The sequence below is a fragment of the Rattus norvegicus genome, chromosome 10 (genome assembly GCF_036323735.1).
Source record: "Rattus norvegicus strain BN/NHsdMcwi chromosome 10, GRCr8, whole genome shotgun sequence".
NCBI lineage: Eukaryota > Metazoa > Chordata > Mammalia > Rodentia > Muridae > Rattus > Rattus norvegicus.
In genome coordinates, this window is record NC_086028.1 from 1998948 (window position 1) to 2012251 (window position 13304).

At 44.2% G+C, this 13304-nt stretch overlaps 1 protein-coding gene and 1 pseudogene across 17 annotated transcripts in view; one reads left to right on the top strand and one right to left on the bottom strand.

The window, feature by feature from the left end:
• Parn (poly(A)-specific ribonuclease) overlaps positions 1–13304 on the bottom strand; it is a 137920-nt gene that overhangs the window by 81118 nt on the left and 43498 nt on the right. For 15 of the 17 annotated variants that reach the window (XM_039086248.2, XM_039086249.2, XM_039086251.2 and 12 more), the window contains 4 exon segments: positions 11950–11992; positions 10732–10807; positions 8602–8712; positions 7979–8048 (listed from right to left, as the gene is read on the bottom strand). In XM_039086248.2, the coding sequence (XP_038942176.1) occupies positions 7979–8048; positions 8602–8712; positions 10732–10807; positions 11950–11992 (300 nt within the window). 17 annotated transcript variants of the gene reach the window in all.
• Dynll1l (dynein light chain LC8-type 1 like) lies at positions 1022–1698 on the top strand (annotated as a pseudogene).

Below are 13304 nucleotides of genomic sequence, written 5' to 3' on the forward strand. Positions count from 1 at the left end.
AAGTGAGTTCCAGGACAGCCAAGGTTACACAGAGAAACCATGTTTGGAAAAACAAAAACCAAAAAAAATTCCGTGTTGATGGTATGCATTGAGTCCATTAGAAGGGACTGGGGACCAGATGCCCACTCTGCAGCAACATCTATCCCCTTAAGTAATGACCCCAGATGCTTGTGGGGGTAGTAGTTAATGGTCCAAGGGCTGATTAATTTATAGCTGCTATGATGGCATATAGCCCAGATATGGGAAATGAGAATACTGCCCAATAAGGAATTCTAAGGAGAATGAATTTTCAAAGCAACTGGAACAATACAACAGTGCAGAAAGCTGTGTGGCCACAGACCAGAGGACCACCATGCTATGTCTGCAGGACAAAACATTCTGCTACCTGGGCATCTGATCAGTATGATCCTGCATATCTGTGTTAAGAACACTGCAGAGGTAAGAGCTGAGACACCTGAGGGTCTGAATACAGGGTTTAACTTTCTGCTCCATCAAACACTTGTTCACTCAGGACTGACTGACTGGAGTTTCACTGTCATGACATGTCTTAATAAGGGAGTGTGTCTGTTCTGGTTTTTCTCCTTACTAAATATTTCACTCTTTGCCAAGCACAGTGGCATCGTTCTCTATCACTAAGCTGAAGCACCAAAATGTTAAATGCTGCCTGAACCAACAGAAAGAATCCCTAACCTCCAGATAGGGAATTCAGACCTTGTAGCAACCACTAGCTGTACTATAATTGCCAATAGGGCATAGCAGTAAAAACACGCATAGGATTATAGTATGCCATACCTCACTGTTAAACGCATTTATGTGTTACTAAAACAACCAACCAACAAAAATCCAATCTTGCCATGAGGTCGAAAGCATGCTGCACTGCTCACAAAATAAACACATTCACTTGATCCACTAGACTTCCCATGCAAACACTGGCCAGAAGGGACTTACTGTGGTTTATTTTGTTTTCACTCAGGTAGGGACTACAATTTTCAGTCTAAATAGAGAATCACCCATATTTGTCTAGAAGCCAATGCCACGGTTTCAGTAGCGACCCGCTGTCCTCTGCTGCTTGAGCAGCGCCAGCGCCTTCCCTAGGAGCTCGCAGCAGCCGGCTGGCCCCTGCTCCATGGTAACCATGTGCGACTGGAAGGTGGTGATCACAAACGCAGACATGTCGGAAGGGATGCAACAGGACTCGGTGGAGCGCGCTGCTCAGGCGCTGGAGAAGTGCAGCATGGAGAAGGGTATCGCGGCCCCTAGCAAGGAGGAGTCTGATAAGAAGTCCAACCCCACCCGGCACTGCATCGTGGGCCGGACCTCCGGTAGCTACGGGACACATGAGACCAAACCCTTCATCCACTTCTCCCTGGGTCAGGTGGCCGTTCTTCTGTTCAAATCTGGTTAATATCGTGGATTGTGCCAAACACCCAGTGATCCATCCGAAAACAAGGACTGCATCCTCAATTCCAAATACCAGAATCTTCTGAATATCCAAATATCTGAATCTTCAGCCTTGCTAAGGGAACACCTCATTTGAATCTGTTGTGTTTTGTACAGGGCACCATTCTCTGTACACATTTGTGGTTATAAAATTAGTAAAACAGCTTACATTTGTATTTATTTTCTAGTCCATACTTCTGTACCCCCATTTTTTTTTCTCCCTTAGGTCATTCCTTTAAAATAAATCTGTTGGAGATGAGATTAGACAAGATGATGCCAACCTGGGTACTAACTGATGCCAATTCTGAGTAATCTGGTATGCCCAGGACAGGATGATCCTTTACCTTGATGAACAGTGTACAAAACTACGTTTAAAACTTAGTAGTGCAAATAGGAGGCCAAGGCAGGAAGGTCACAAACTCAAGGCCAGCCTGGGCTACATAACAATAGCCACCTCTCTGGGTGTTGTGACTCTTGTCCAGCAGATGTTCCCTGGTACTATGGCTCTCCCTCTTCAATTTAGCCACCTCTTAAGCCAACCTCTTAGTAGACAGAGCCCACGAAGACACATCTATATGCATCTGGAAGATTGGAAGTCCAAGAAGTGGTCACGATAGACCACAATTACAAAAGGAAATGTTCCTGGTGTTTCTGAAATGTCAATAGTTTTAGCACATTATACTCCACTGGAGCAATACCCTGCTTAAAAACAAACGGGCCATCAAAGGACACATCCATAGGAAGGGGAAAGGCTAAAGGAGAGAAAGCAGGCTGGGGTGCATGAGGGCCACAGAGTTCTGCTGGAGGATCAACAGGTTCTACATTAGAGGGTACTGGTGGTTGCTCAATATTGTATTTAAATGGCAAAGCCAGAAAAGGTTATGAGTGTTTTATTACAATTCTGAAAAATTAATAGCCCTGGCTGGTAAATGGCTCAGTGAGTCAAAGTGCTGGCCACACAGGCCTGAAGACAGCTAATGGCAGCAGAAAACTGGCTCCCAAAAGTTGTCCTCTGACCACCACATATCTGTGTAGAGTATACACCCACACAAACACATATACCCACAAAATGAATTCTTTAAAGATTTATTTATTATATATAAGTACACTGTAGCTGTCTTCAGACACACCAGAAGAGGGCACTGGATCTCATTACAGATGGTTGTGAGCCACCATGTGGTTGCTGGGATTTGAACTCAGGATCTCTGGAAGAGCAGTCAGTGCTCTTAACTGCTGAGCCAACTCTCCAGCCCCACAAAATGAATTTTTAAAAACTGACTTTATCTACCAAAACATTAAATTATATACTCTACATGGATAGACGAGCCATGTTATGCTGGACTTCCATCTCAGTAAGCAGGTAAAAACGAAGGAGGAAAGAAACAGACCATACTGAGTAATTTAGATGTCATCTCCTTACTACCCTCACCCAGTGAAAACACCACCGAACAGTTGGCAGCCAGCAGAGGACAGCCTCTTGGCTCTAAGGGGAAAACAAAACAGATGACAAGTGACCCATTCAAGTCTTCTCTCTACAAGCACAGTTTCTCTTCTCCTGCTTTCTGTCAAGGGTCATAATTTAATACAAATTCCTATTTAAAGAGTCTGGATGGTGCAGAAGACACGATTACACAGTGTCTCCTGTAGGAACCAAACAGCACTCCTTCCACTCTCCACACCTGTCCAGAGGATCAGAGGCAAGAGAGACAAGTTGCCCAAGGCCTGTGTGCTCTGCACGGAGCACACTCTGCTTTGTTGTTCCAAAGAGTCCCGCAGAAGAGCCCTAGCTGCCACAATTTGCAGATGAGAAAGATGAAACCCAGAAGAGTGAGCAAACGGTCTTAAACTCGTACGGAAACAACCCTGTGGCCCTGTCACACATGTGCTAGCGCCACAGCTCACACTTGTATTAACAAATGGCAAGCTATATGGAGGGGGCAACTGCTCTGTGTGGCCAGGGACAGAAGTCTCTCTGGGGGCTGAGCAGAGAGACAGGAAAGTATGTCCTCTCCCACACATTAACACCAAGCATCCTGACATTGCATACACGCTGCTGGGCAGTAATGGCTCTCTTTCAGGAGCTGAGGCTCTAATCCTTAGTATTTTATTTTCCTATAATCCTTCAGTCTCACAATCCCTTCAATGAAGTGGTACACATCTTTAATCCCAGTACTCAGGAGGCAGAAAAAGGATCTCTAATGAGTTTGAGGCCAGCTTGGTATACAAAGTGGCTTCCACAACAGACAGGGTTACATAGAGAGACTCTGACTCAAAAAACACCAAACAAATCAATCAACTTTGATAAATTTTGAGCCATATTTATTACGAAAACAAACAAACAAACAAACAAACAAACAAAAGAAGGGGCCATCAAGATGGCGAGCCTGGGGGTTGGGGATTTAGCTCAGTGGTAGAGCGCTTGCCTAGCAAGCACAAGGCCCTGGGTTCGGTTCCCAACTCCAAAAAAAAAAAAAAAAAGAAAAAAAGATGGTGAGCCTGTCAACCTGAGTTTAATCCCCAGAGCCACCCTAAAGATAAAAGGAGAGAACTAACTCCCAAAAGTTGTCTTCTAACATCCACACATGCACCAAGGTATGCATGAGCTATGGCATGCATGCATCTGGACTCACAGTACTCCCCAACTACTAATAAGTAAAAAAAAGAAAAAATTAAAGAAAGACCCTGTACACATTAGGCCTGAAGTACATTTGGCCTAATGCTGCTTGTGTCATAATGTTAATTTTGGTCCCCCAAACTGCTTACACCTAAGACACTGAGGGATCCTGCCCCCAGTTGGCTCTGATTGGTAAATAAAGATGCCAGTAGCCAATGGCTAGGCAGGACAGACAGAGGCGGGACTTTTAGGATTCCCAGGATGGGGAGAGAGAGGAGAGGAAGAAAGAGAATTGCCAGGAGAGCAGCTAGGACAGACCCGTCAGGTAAGAATTCAGGTAAGAAACTAGATAAGATGGATGAAGCAAAGAAGTGCAGACTGACAGGAACCGGATGTAGATCTCTCCTGAGAGACACAGCCAGAATACAGCAAATACATAGGCGAATGCCAGCAGCAAACCACTGAGCTGAGAATGGGACCCCCATTGAAGGAATCAGAGAAAGGACTGAAAGAGCTTGAAGGGGCTTGAGACCCCATATGAACAACAAGGCTAACCAACCAGAGCTTCCAGGGACTAAGTCACTATCCAAAGACTATACATGGACTGACCCTGGGCTCCAACCTCATAGGTAGCAATGAATAGCCTAGTAAGAGCACCAGTGGAAGGGGAAGCCCTTGGTCCTGCCAAGGCTGAACCCCCAGTGAACGTGATTGTTGGGGGGAGGTCGGTAATGGGGGGAGGGTGGGGAAGGGAACACCCATATAGAAGGGGAGGAGGAGGGATTAGGGGGATGTTGGCCTGGAAACCGGGCAAGGGAATAACAATCGAAATGTAAATGAGAAACACCCAAGTTAATAAAGATGGGGGAAAAAAAAGAATTCAGGTAAGTGGCTCTAATGGCCACATCCCTAATTGGGTCTGGTATAGCAGAGATGAAATATAGATTTTAAGAATATCTGAGGGGAGTATTTGCAAGTCGTTGGAAGGATTAGAAGTGCCCAGCCTTTGAGCTACCCAAGGCATATCAAAATTAACTGGTCTGTGTGTGTGTGTGTGTGTGTGTGTGTGTGTGTGTGTGTGTGTCTTTCATTTGCAAATCCAGATAGCTTTTGGGCAGGTGCACTCATGCAACCCATCAGGAGCACAGGGCAGGTTAACTAACTATAGCTAAAATTGCCAGAACATGGTCACTTTCCATAGATGAAAGGAACAAACCATGGGTGTGCTTTATTTGGGAGACTGAACCATAAGAAATTTTCTCCCCTCTCTACCTGCTGCTCTTAAACATACTGTCACAACCTTTCATAACTGTAGCATTATCGTCATCTGAATAACAACGTTCTTAACTACCCGGTTCAAAGTGCTCTTGCTTCCCTGACCAGGCTGGCACAATCTTCCCACATGAAAGCAGAACATGCAAAAGGAGACACTTCACACTTGCAGCTCTATCTATATCCAAAGGGTAAAACACTTAACTGCTATCTTTAAAGCTAAAAATGTAAAACCTACCTCTTACCACAACCACAATCATTTTTAGGGATCAGGACAGGGAGGCAGTGCTGAGTAGAGGTGGAACTCCTAATTTCATAAAGCTTCATAGAAGGTTATCTGCAAGAGATGTCAGGATGCCTTGCAGACAGAAAGCTGTTCACAAGATACAAGGCAAAGGCCTGACTCTCCTTTGTGGTTCAGTAATAGTAAAAGCAGGGCATATTTTTATCTCATTCCATCTAGAAAGGGTTTGGCCAAAGTATCCTCTCTAAGTCTGGTTTTCTATGCATTGATTAAAATAGACCAAGGTTATAAAATAGACCATGTCCTGACCAGAGAGTTCCCCACAGAAACAAGCAGGACACTGCCACCAGATTCTCATTGCCATGACTCAGTGTCTTTGACTCTCTCTCTCTCTCTCTCTCTCTCTCTCTCTCTCTCTCTCTCTCACACACACACACACACACACACACACACGGACTTCACTGGCTAGAGGTGTAGCTCAGTCATAAGGCTTAGCACACACAGGATCACAGGATACAGGGTTCCATCCTCATTGTCGGTGGGTACACGCACATTCACATGCATACACATTTTTCCATGGTAATAAGAGTATATTTCTGCTAAAGGTTTACCCTTTTCTTCTTTGTTAAAAGTTCTCTATATAATTCTTACTCTATGTGTGCATGCTATGTGTATGTGGTTGCACATGTTACAGCATTCGTGTGGAAGTCAGAACAACTCTGTGGAGTGAGTTCTCTCACTCTAACCAAGCTCATGTTGCCAGGCTTGTGTGCCGAGTGCCTTTACCTGCCAACCTGTCTCACACTTTACTTGTAAATAGGAATCTGATGACACCAAAACACACTGTTTGTGATGTGTGAGGGAAGCACAGCATCCAGCAGACTTCATGCCAGTTTATGGCACAGACTTAAGAAGACTTACAAAGATAATCACTGCTCTAAAATAAGAGGTAAACACTAAGAAAATTATTTTTCACCCTTTTTACCCCACTCTTAATGAACTGGCCAAAGACAGAAATGCCTTTTGTGTTAGCACAACTCATTTTCCATGCAAAAAACTTCAACTTAATTTCCAATAAACATCACACTGTTACATAGCTCTTTTGAAAAGGCCATCAATTATCATACATATTTCCTCTGAACTTCCAAATAAAATACCAACAAAAATAGAAGAAAGAGGTATTGGACAGACTGTTTGCTCAGTGGCTAAGAGAACTGGCTGCTTTTCCAGAGGACTCAGGTTCAGTTCACAGCACCTGCACTGCAGCTCACAACTGTAACTCCAGCTACAAACTCCAGTTACAGGGGATCTAACTCCTTCTTCTGGTCTCTGAAGGTACAGGAGCGCACATGGTGTGCAGACATACATGGAAGCAAAACACTCACAGATAAAGTTAATAATGATAGGAGGAAGCTAGTGAGAAAAAAGAAAATAAATGAAGCCACACTAGAATTCACAATAAAACTCACTAACTCAGGGAATATCACTACCCAGAGCCTGTAAGAAGCATGGCTTGGAAGTAGCAGTTGTTACTACAGCAGACTAAGTATACAACTGTGCAACTGTACTTAATATAGGCACCCTAAGGAAATAGTATCCTCCCCTGTAAAGCCTTGATACAATGTAACTGCTGCACATAAATGTATGGAAAGGATGGAATCGCCAACCCTGGAACAGCTGTTTCCTACCATGCTAGATGTGCCTGCCTCAGTCTCTCTGGCTCACCCAGAATCTAATGTCAACTCTGTTGGAGAGGCTGAGGCCAAGACGAAGGCTGAGGGCTGTGGCACAGAACCAGACTTAGCTGCCTAAGCATCACATCCATATCTTTAGTCACAACCTTGCCAAGTAAGCACAAACCACACTTTGAAATAACAATATTTGAGATTCTTGAAAACTGCTCTGAACTTAAGACTTCTTCAGAACAAGTTTTTCCCTCATTAGATGAGACAGACAGGAGGACACTAGCATGCAGGAGACCCTGGTTCAATCCCCAGCACACCAGAAAGGAAAAAGAGGCAAACAGAGAGGCGATGAGCATGCAATCACCAGAGCTGCCTCCCGCTATTTATCAACATCTCCTTAGAGATAGCACGTACTCAGTTAATGAGGCAAATATGAATGAACAACAACGCTGCATGCAGAGTTCATCAGGCAGCGGGCTTAACAAAAACATAAGCATCCCTTGAAGGTGGTTTAAATGCCAAAGCCACTATCTTTTTTTCTTGGAAAAGACATATGCCATCAACAATGCTTTCTTTCCAAAACCTCAATTTCTACTTTCAAAAAACACCTAAGCTACTAAAGATGGGAACTATTTAATTAAAATGTACCCTGGATCACTGTCCCCCAAGGTGTGGGTCTTGTCCACAGTGTAAGAACCAGGTTGCAACCCTCTGGTTACTTACTTGTTAAAAAAGGGTTCGATGAGCTTTGATCTGGCGGACACACACGTTTTTGGAGGACTGAGTAAAGAACCTAGTGAAGAGAAGCGGGTATTACACACAGCACACGGTCAGAGTGCAGAAGTGCAGACATAGTGTGTTCCATTCAGTGAGAGGGCGTGGTACTCTCGAAAGTCAGCACCTTACAACAGGCAGTGTCAGCTGTCCTTTCCTAAGTGTCCCAGCTTCAACTCTTCCAGCCCCCTCTCAACACCCTCCTGCTTCTGTAAGGATGGCCACAGCCTAGGACCACGGTGGTGATGCAGGTGGCCATCCCTTCCCCACTCCCACATGGATCCTGAATCCCAAACAGTGATGTCTGTAGATGAGCTGTTTGGGGGTCAAGTAGGGCAGCCGACTCCTTCACAGGAAACACAGGTGCGTCCTTCCTCTAGCACTCTGTAAATGACAACTGTCGCAAAGCTGGTGTGCAGGTGTGGGCCCCTCAATCCTGGGCTTCCAAGTCTCCTCCCCCATGAGAAACATGGGTCTACTGTCTAAGCCTGGTCTTCAGTAATTCATCCCAGCAGGCTGAGCTAACAGGAAGCAGGAGAGACCCACTCTTTGACAGAAACAATCTCAAGTACCTAAGTAATTTGCCATGGAGATGAAGCAGAGTCCTGTGATGTACGCATCATAACCTGCCTCATGCAGCTGCTCAGAAGCTGTGTCGTAGCTTGGAAAGCCTTCCGCACTCTCTAAAGAGGAAGAAAGGAGCCATCAATCCCCCAGTGCATCGCAAAATATGAAGACCAGTAAGTATGACATCTGGCCAAATTCAAACTGCATTCCTGTGTGTTGTAGATGTGGCCTGAAGACACAAAGAAACCTGTCTTATTTCTCAGTTCTATCCACATAAGACCTTAAAATATGCGATAACAAAGGCCCTGAAAATGGGAATTTCAGTTCAGACCTCAGTTTCCTTACCAAGATTCAGCTGTAGGCCTCTGCAGCCACACTGACCAGAGCCATTTGCAAAGTTATGTTTCCCATGCTGCTATTGTTATCATGTAGGACAAAGCAGAGAGGAAGCAGGACTCCAAAGTGGGCCCGGTGGCCACACCTGCAATCGATGTACTTGGGAAGCTGAGGCAGAAGAGCCATAGCAAGAACCAAGGCCAGCTTAGGCTAAATAGTGAGTTATAGTCCAACCTCAGTTACAAAGTAAGACCCTGTCTTTAAAAAGTAAACGTAAACAAAGTAAACCTATAACAAACCCACAAGACTTAGAGGTCATGCAGTGTCCATCACTCACACAGACATGACCCTGGGCAAAGCCCTTCACCCCTAAGCCTGGGCTTCCTGCCTTCATGAAATGATAACCTGCCTTCCTTCATAAGGCTTTGGGGCAAGTGGTAGGATGTTGCTTAAGTTTTCACCTAGTGCCTGGGACATGACAGATGCATAACCATTACCCATCAGTACCCCAAATAATCCCCATAAGGCAAGTGAGCCCAACTATTGCAGCAGGGTCCCCTGCTGTTCCAAGCTTGGCAATTTATACAGACAAAAGCACACTCAACCCCAAAAAGATCACAGTTTGCTGTAATGCTGCCCTCAGTCCATGGGGCCACTGTACTACAAAATCATTTATAAGTTGATTCTTAGTCTCACTGATACATACAGGTGCTGAGTGACTGTAAGAATCATAATCTGCTTTTGAGTAAATTCCGTACCAATGAAATATGAAAATAATAGGACAGGATACGGCTCCTACTCATAATTCTTTCCTAGAATCAAGCTGGCAATAAATGTTAAAAAGGCCACTGCCTTATCAGAACAAGAGTGGAAACTATTGATGGAATGACTAGAACCATTTATATTTTTTATGTAAGAATTCTTTAATTTCCTCACATACTAAATATTGGGCTGGACACTTGCTAAGAAAGAAAGCCTTTTAACACTGTAGTGCTTAAATAAGACCCTCGACAGCACCTGCTGAAGATCGTTATTCCCCAGATCAATTATCTCATTACACACAGGGTGTGGGTTTCCTTCCCTCTACCTAGCTCACACGGAACTCTTGGACTATTACCCAAAAGGGAACCAAATACCTATGGCCCTGTCTACCCTACTACCCTCCATCACCAACTTCTGGACCACTAATGCTATGCTCAATGTCTCCGGCCACAGCCCAAGGACTGTAGAGTCAGCAGCATAATGTGGGTAACAGGACCAAGGACACAGCGCCCCAAAACACAGTGGTGGGGCCACTCATACCACACAACTCATATGATACCAAGTGTTCCTCCTGACTGCTGGCTTCCCTCAAGGATACTGTTTAGTCAGAGGACACTGAGGTGTGTTCTCATCTTGGCAGCACACCCAGTTCTTGGGTTTTCTGTGACCCAAAATGTATTTTCATTGCCTCTCTAATGACCAGTCACTGACTCTCTGTTTCTGTTCAAACAATGTACCAGATAAAAGGATACATCAAGTTTTGGGAGAATTCCAAGCATTAGGAAATGAAAGCCTTAAAACTTTAATTGCCAAACGTCAGAGTGAATGGCTACCCAACTCTCTTAACATGATGTGGATATAGCTAGACATAGAACTAGAATACTGTCTTTATTCAGAAAGCAGCCATCCAGTCAGGGCCTGAAGGCTAACCCAGCTCAAGTCTACAAACAGTTCATTACTGTTTCAGAGACATTTTACATTCTTTTCTATAGAACATATTAGTAATTTCCGAAGTTGGATGGTTTTTAGGTTCTTACCAACTTTAGGAGGGTCAAAAGGTGTCTCTTTCAACCGCTTTTCCAACTCTGCAAGGGATGTATTGTTAATGATATCCTGCAAAGCAAGAGGCGGACAGTTAGGACATTTCATCTCAGAGCAAGAGATTAAGGAGAGTCAATTTAGGGTATACACATGGAAAAAAGCACCCCATACTGCCCTCTTGTGTCTTCTAAAAGAATAGAAGCCATTAGAATAAATTTGTGAAAGGAGCAAGTTCAAGGTTCACTACTGAAAGTTATGATGACATGGAAAGATATACAGTGTAAAAACCTACAAACTCAGGCAGTCCTGGTGCTCACTTGTAATCCCAGCTATCTGAGGCTGAGGCAGCAGGATGAAGAGTTTAAAGATAACCACACATTACAAAAGCAAAATTGTGAAAAAAAAAAAAAAAAACCTGGCAGAGGGAGAAAAACAAGCTTCTATTTGCTGAAGAGTTGGGGGATGGCAGCACTTGGACAGGCACTGTGGGAAGGCTACAGACAGTTCTTAACGTCCAAGATTGCTGGCAGACACAGAGCTGGAAAGCACTGTCCTAGTGTACTGGTCAGAAGGTTCAGAAAGTCCTTGACAAGAATGTAAATACATTAACTTAAATTATTAGAAAAGATGTCCAAATATGTAAAATAAGAAGGCAAGCAGACAAAAGACAAGCTGTTTGCAGGTATGACCTATTTAATAACATAAATTACAAGCTGGGTGGTGGTTGGACTTGCCTTTACAGCACCTGGGAGGCAGAGGGGAGGTAGAGCTCTGAATTTGAGGCCACTCTGGTCTACAAAGCAAGTTCCAAGACAGCCAAGGCAATTATACAAAGAAACCCTGGGTGGAAGTGGGGGACTTACATTCAAAACCGGGAAAAATAAAGATAACTTCACATTTTTATATTATTTCTGTTCTTTTCCAACTTCTCTCTTACTATTTTCTAATGTGTTTGAAATAACACTTAACTGGATCAGAATCCCAAAGCTATTTGTGGTAATGCAGAAACTTTCGAAGAGAGCTGGACATGACAGCACACACTTTCACCTCAGCACATGGGAGGCAAAGGCAGGGTATTAGGAACTCAAAGTTACTACTGTTTAGCTACAGGGTGAGTTCAGGGCCTGCCTGCCCAGGCATAGCAAGGGTCTGTCTCAAACAAACAGAAACTTCAAATTATACCTTATAAGTGATAGTTCAAATTTAAATAATACCTTAAAGGGCTGGGTGCTGGCCATCAATTTAGTATCCAAGAGTCTAGAAACAAAACACATTTTAATAAGGTAAATAAATATATATCAATATCGAAAATGTACTTTGTTAAAATATAAAAGTACTTAAAATATTTCATAAATAAAACATATTCTTCATATATTAAATACTCTCATAAAACACATAGAAGTGGAGAGATGAAACAAACACACGGGTCTGTGTGAATTGAGTGGCAGTGTGGTTGATGAGCTGAGGACAGAGTCCCATGTGCTTGCGTCCTTCACTCACCAAAGTGCTGCAGGCAGTCTCCATCTTGAAAGTAAGGCAAGCACTCCACACTTCACTGTTCTACCGAATCCACCCTTCCCACACCACCATGCCCACTGCTGCTGCCTGATTTGGAGTCTGAACTCTTCAGGAGCCAAAGTCTGCACTGGGAAGTTCCCTGCTGCTATTCTTTCAGTGCCAGCTAAGCTCTACTGTCAGCTTGGCTGGATTAGGAATCACCTATAAGCACACCTCTGTGCCATCCTTTGAGAAGTTCCCAGAGGTTTAACTGAGGAAGGAAGACCTAAAAAGCAGATAGTGCTATCCTCACTGTGTGGGTAAGACAGAAGAGAAAGGCAGGTAAGTCCTTTCTCTGCTTCCTAATCAGCTCTTGTGAGTGCTCAACGCCATGAAGACCAGCATCCCTCTTCCCTGGAGACAGACCATGGCCCTCAGACCATGCGCCAGCTGGCGGTGTCAGGTATTACATCCCAGCAAGGAGATAAAGCAGAATACTTAACCTCTCTACTACAGAGACAAACACTAGGGAAGAGAATGACTATGTAACAATTCTATCTAAACCTAGTTCCACATGAATGTAAACACTGTGGCTATGGCAGCAACAGCTACCTAGCTTGCTCTTCTTCAAAAGCTCCATGAATTTGGTTGATCACACATGCACAAATGGCATGGTCAAACTTCATGAAATGCAATGCTAACTGTAAAAACACTAAGAGTACTGGCATTAATGAAAGATAGGATGTGTATGGAGCCAAGGAGTCAGGGAGCCGTGGGACTGGAGGGAGCAGGCCTAAAACAAGAATGGGGACAATCGGCAGGAGTAGGACTGATCCCCTCATGCCCCAGGCCTGCATGTCCTGGTGCATGTTGTCCTGTACCCCACCCTTGCCTCCCTAGAGGAGGTCATGTAGGCAGTGGTCAAGTTAAAACTTCCTTCCCACTTATAAGGTCAAGTCCAGCAGCACTTAGAATTCCTCCTGGTGCAAATGATGGTCCAGCCAATAATGTACACTCACCCTGATATTCCCCACAAAGCCTTTGTTTACTCCAATAAACTGAACCAGTTCTC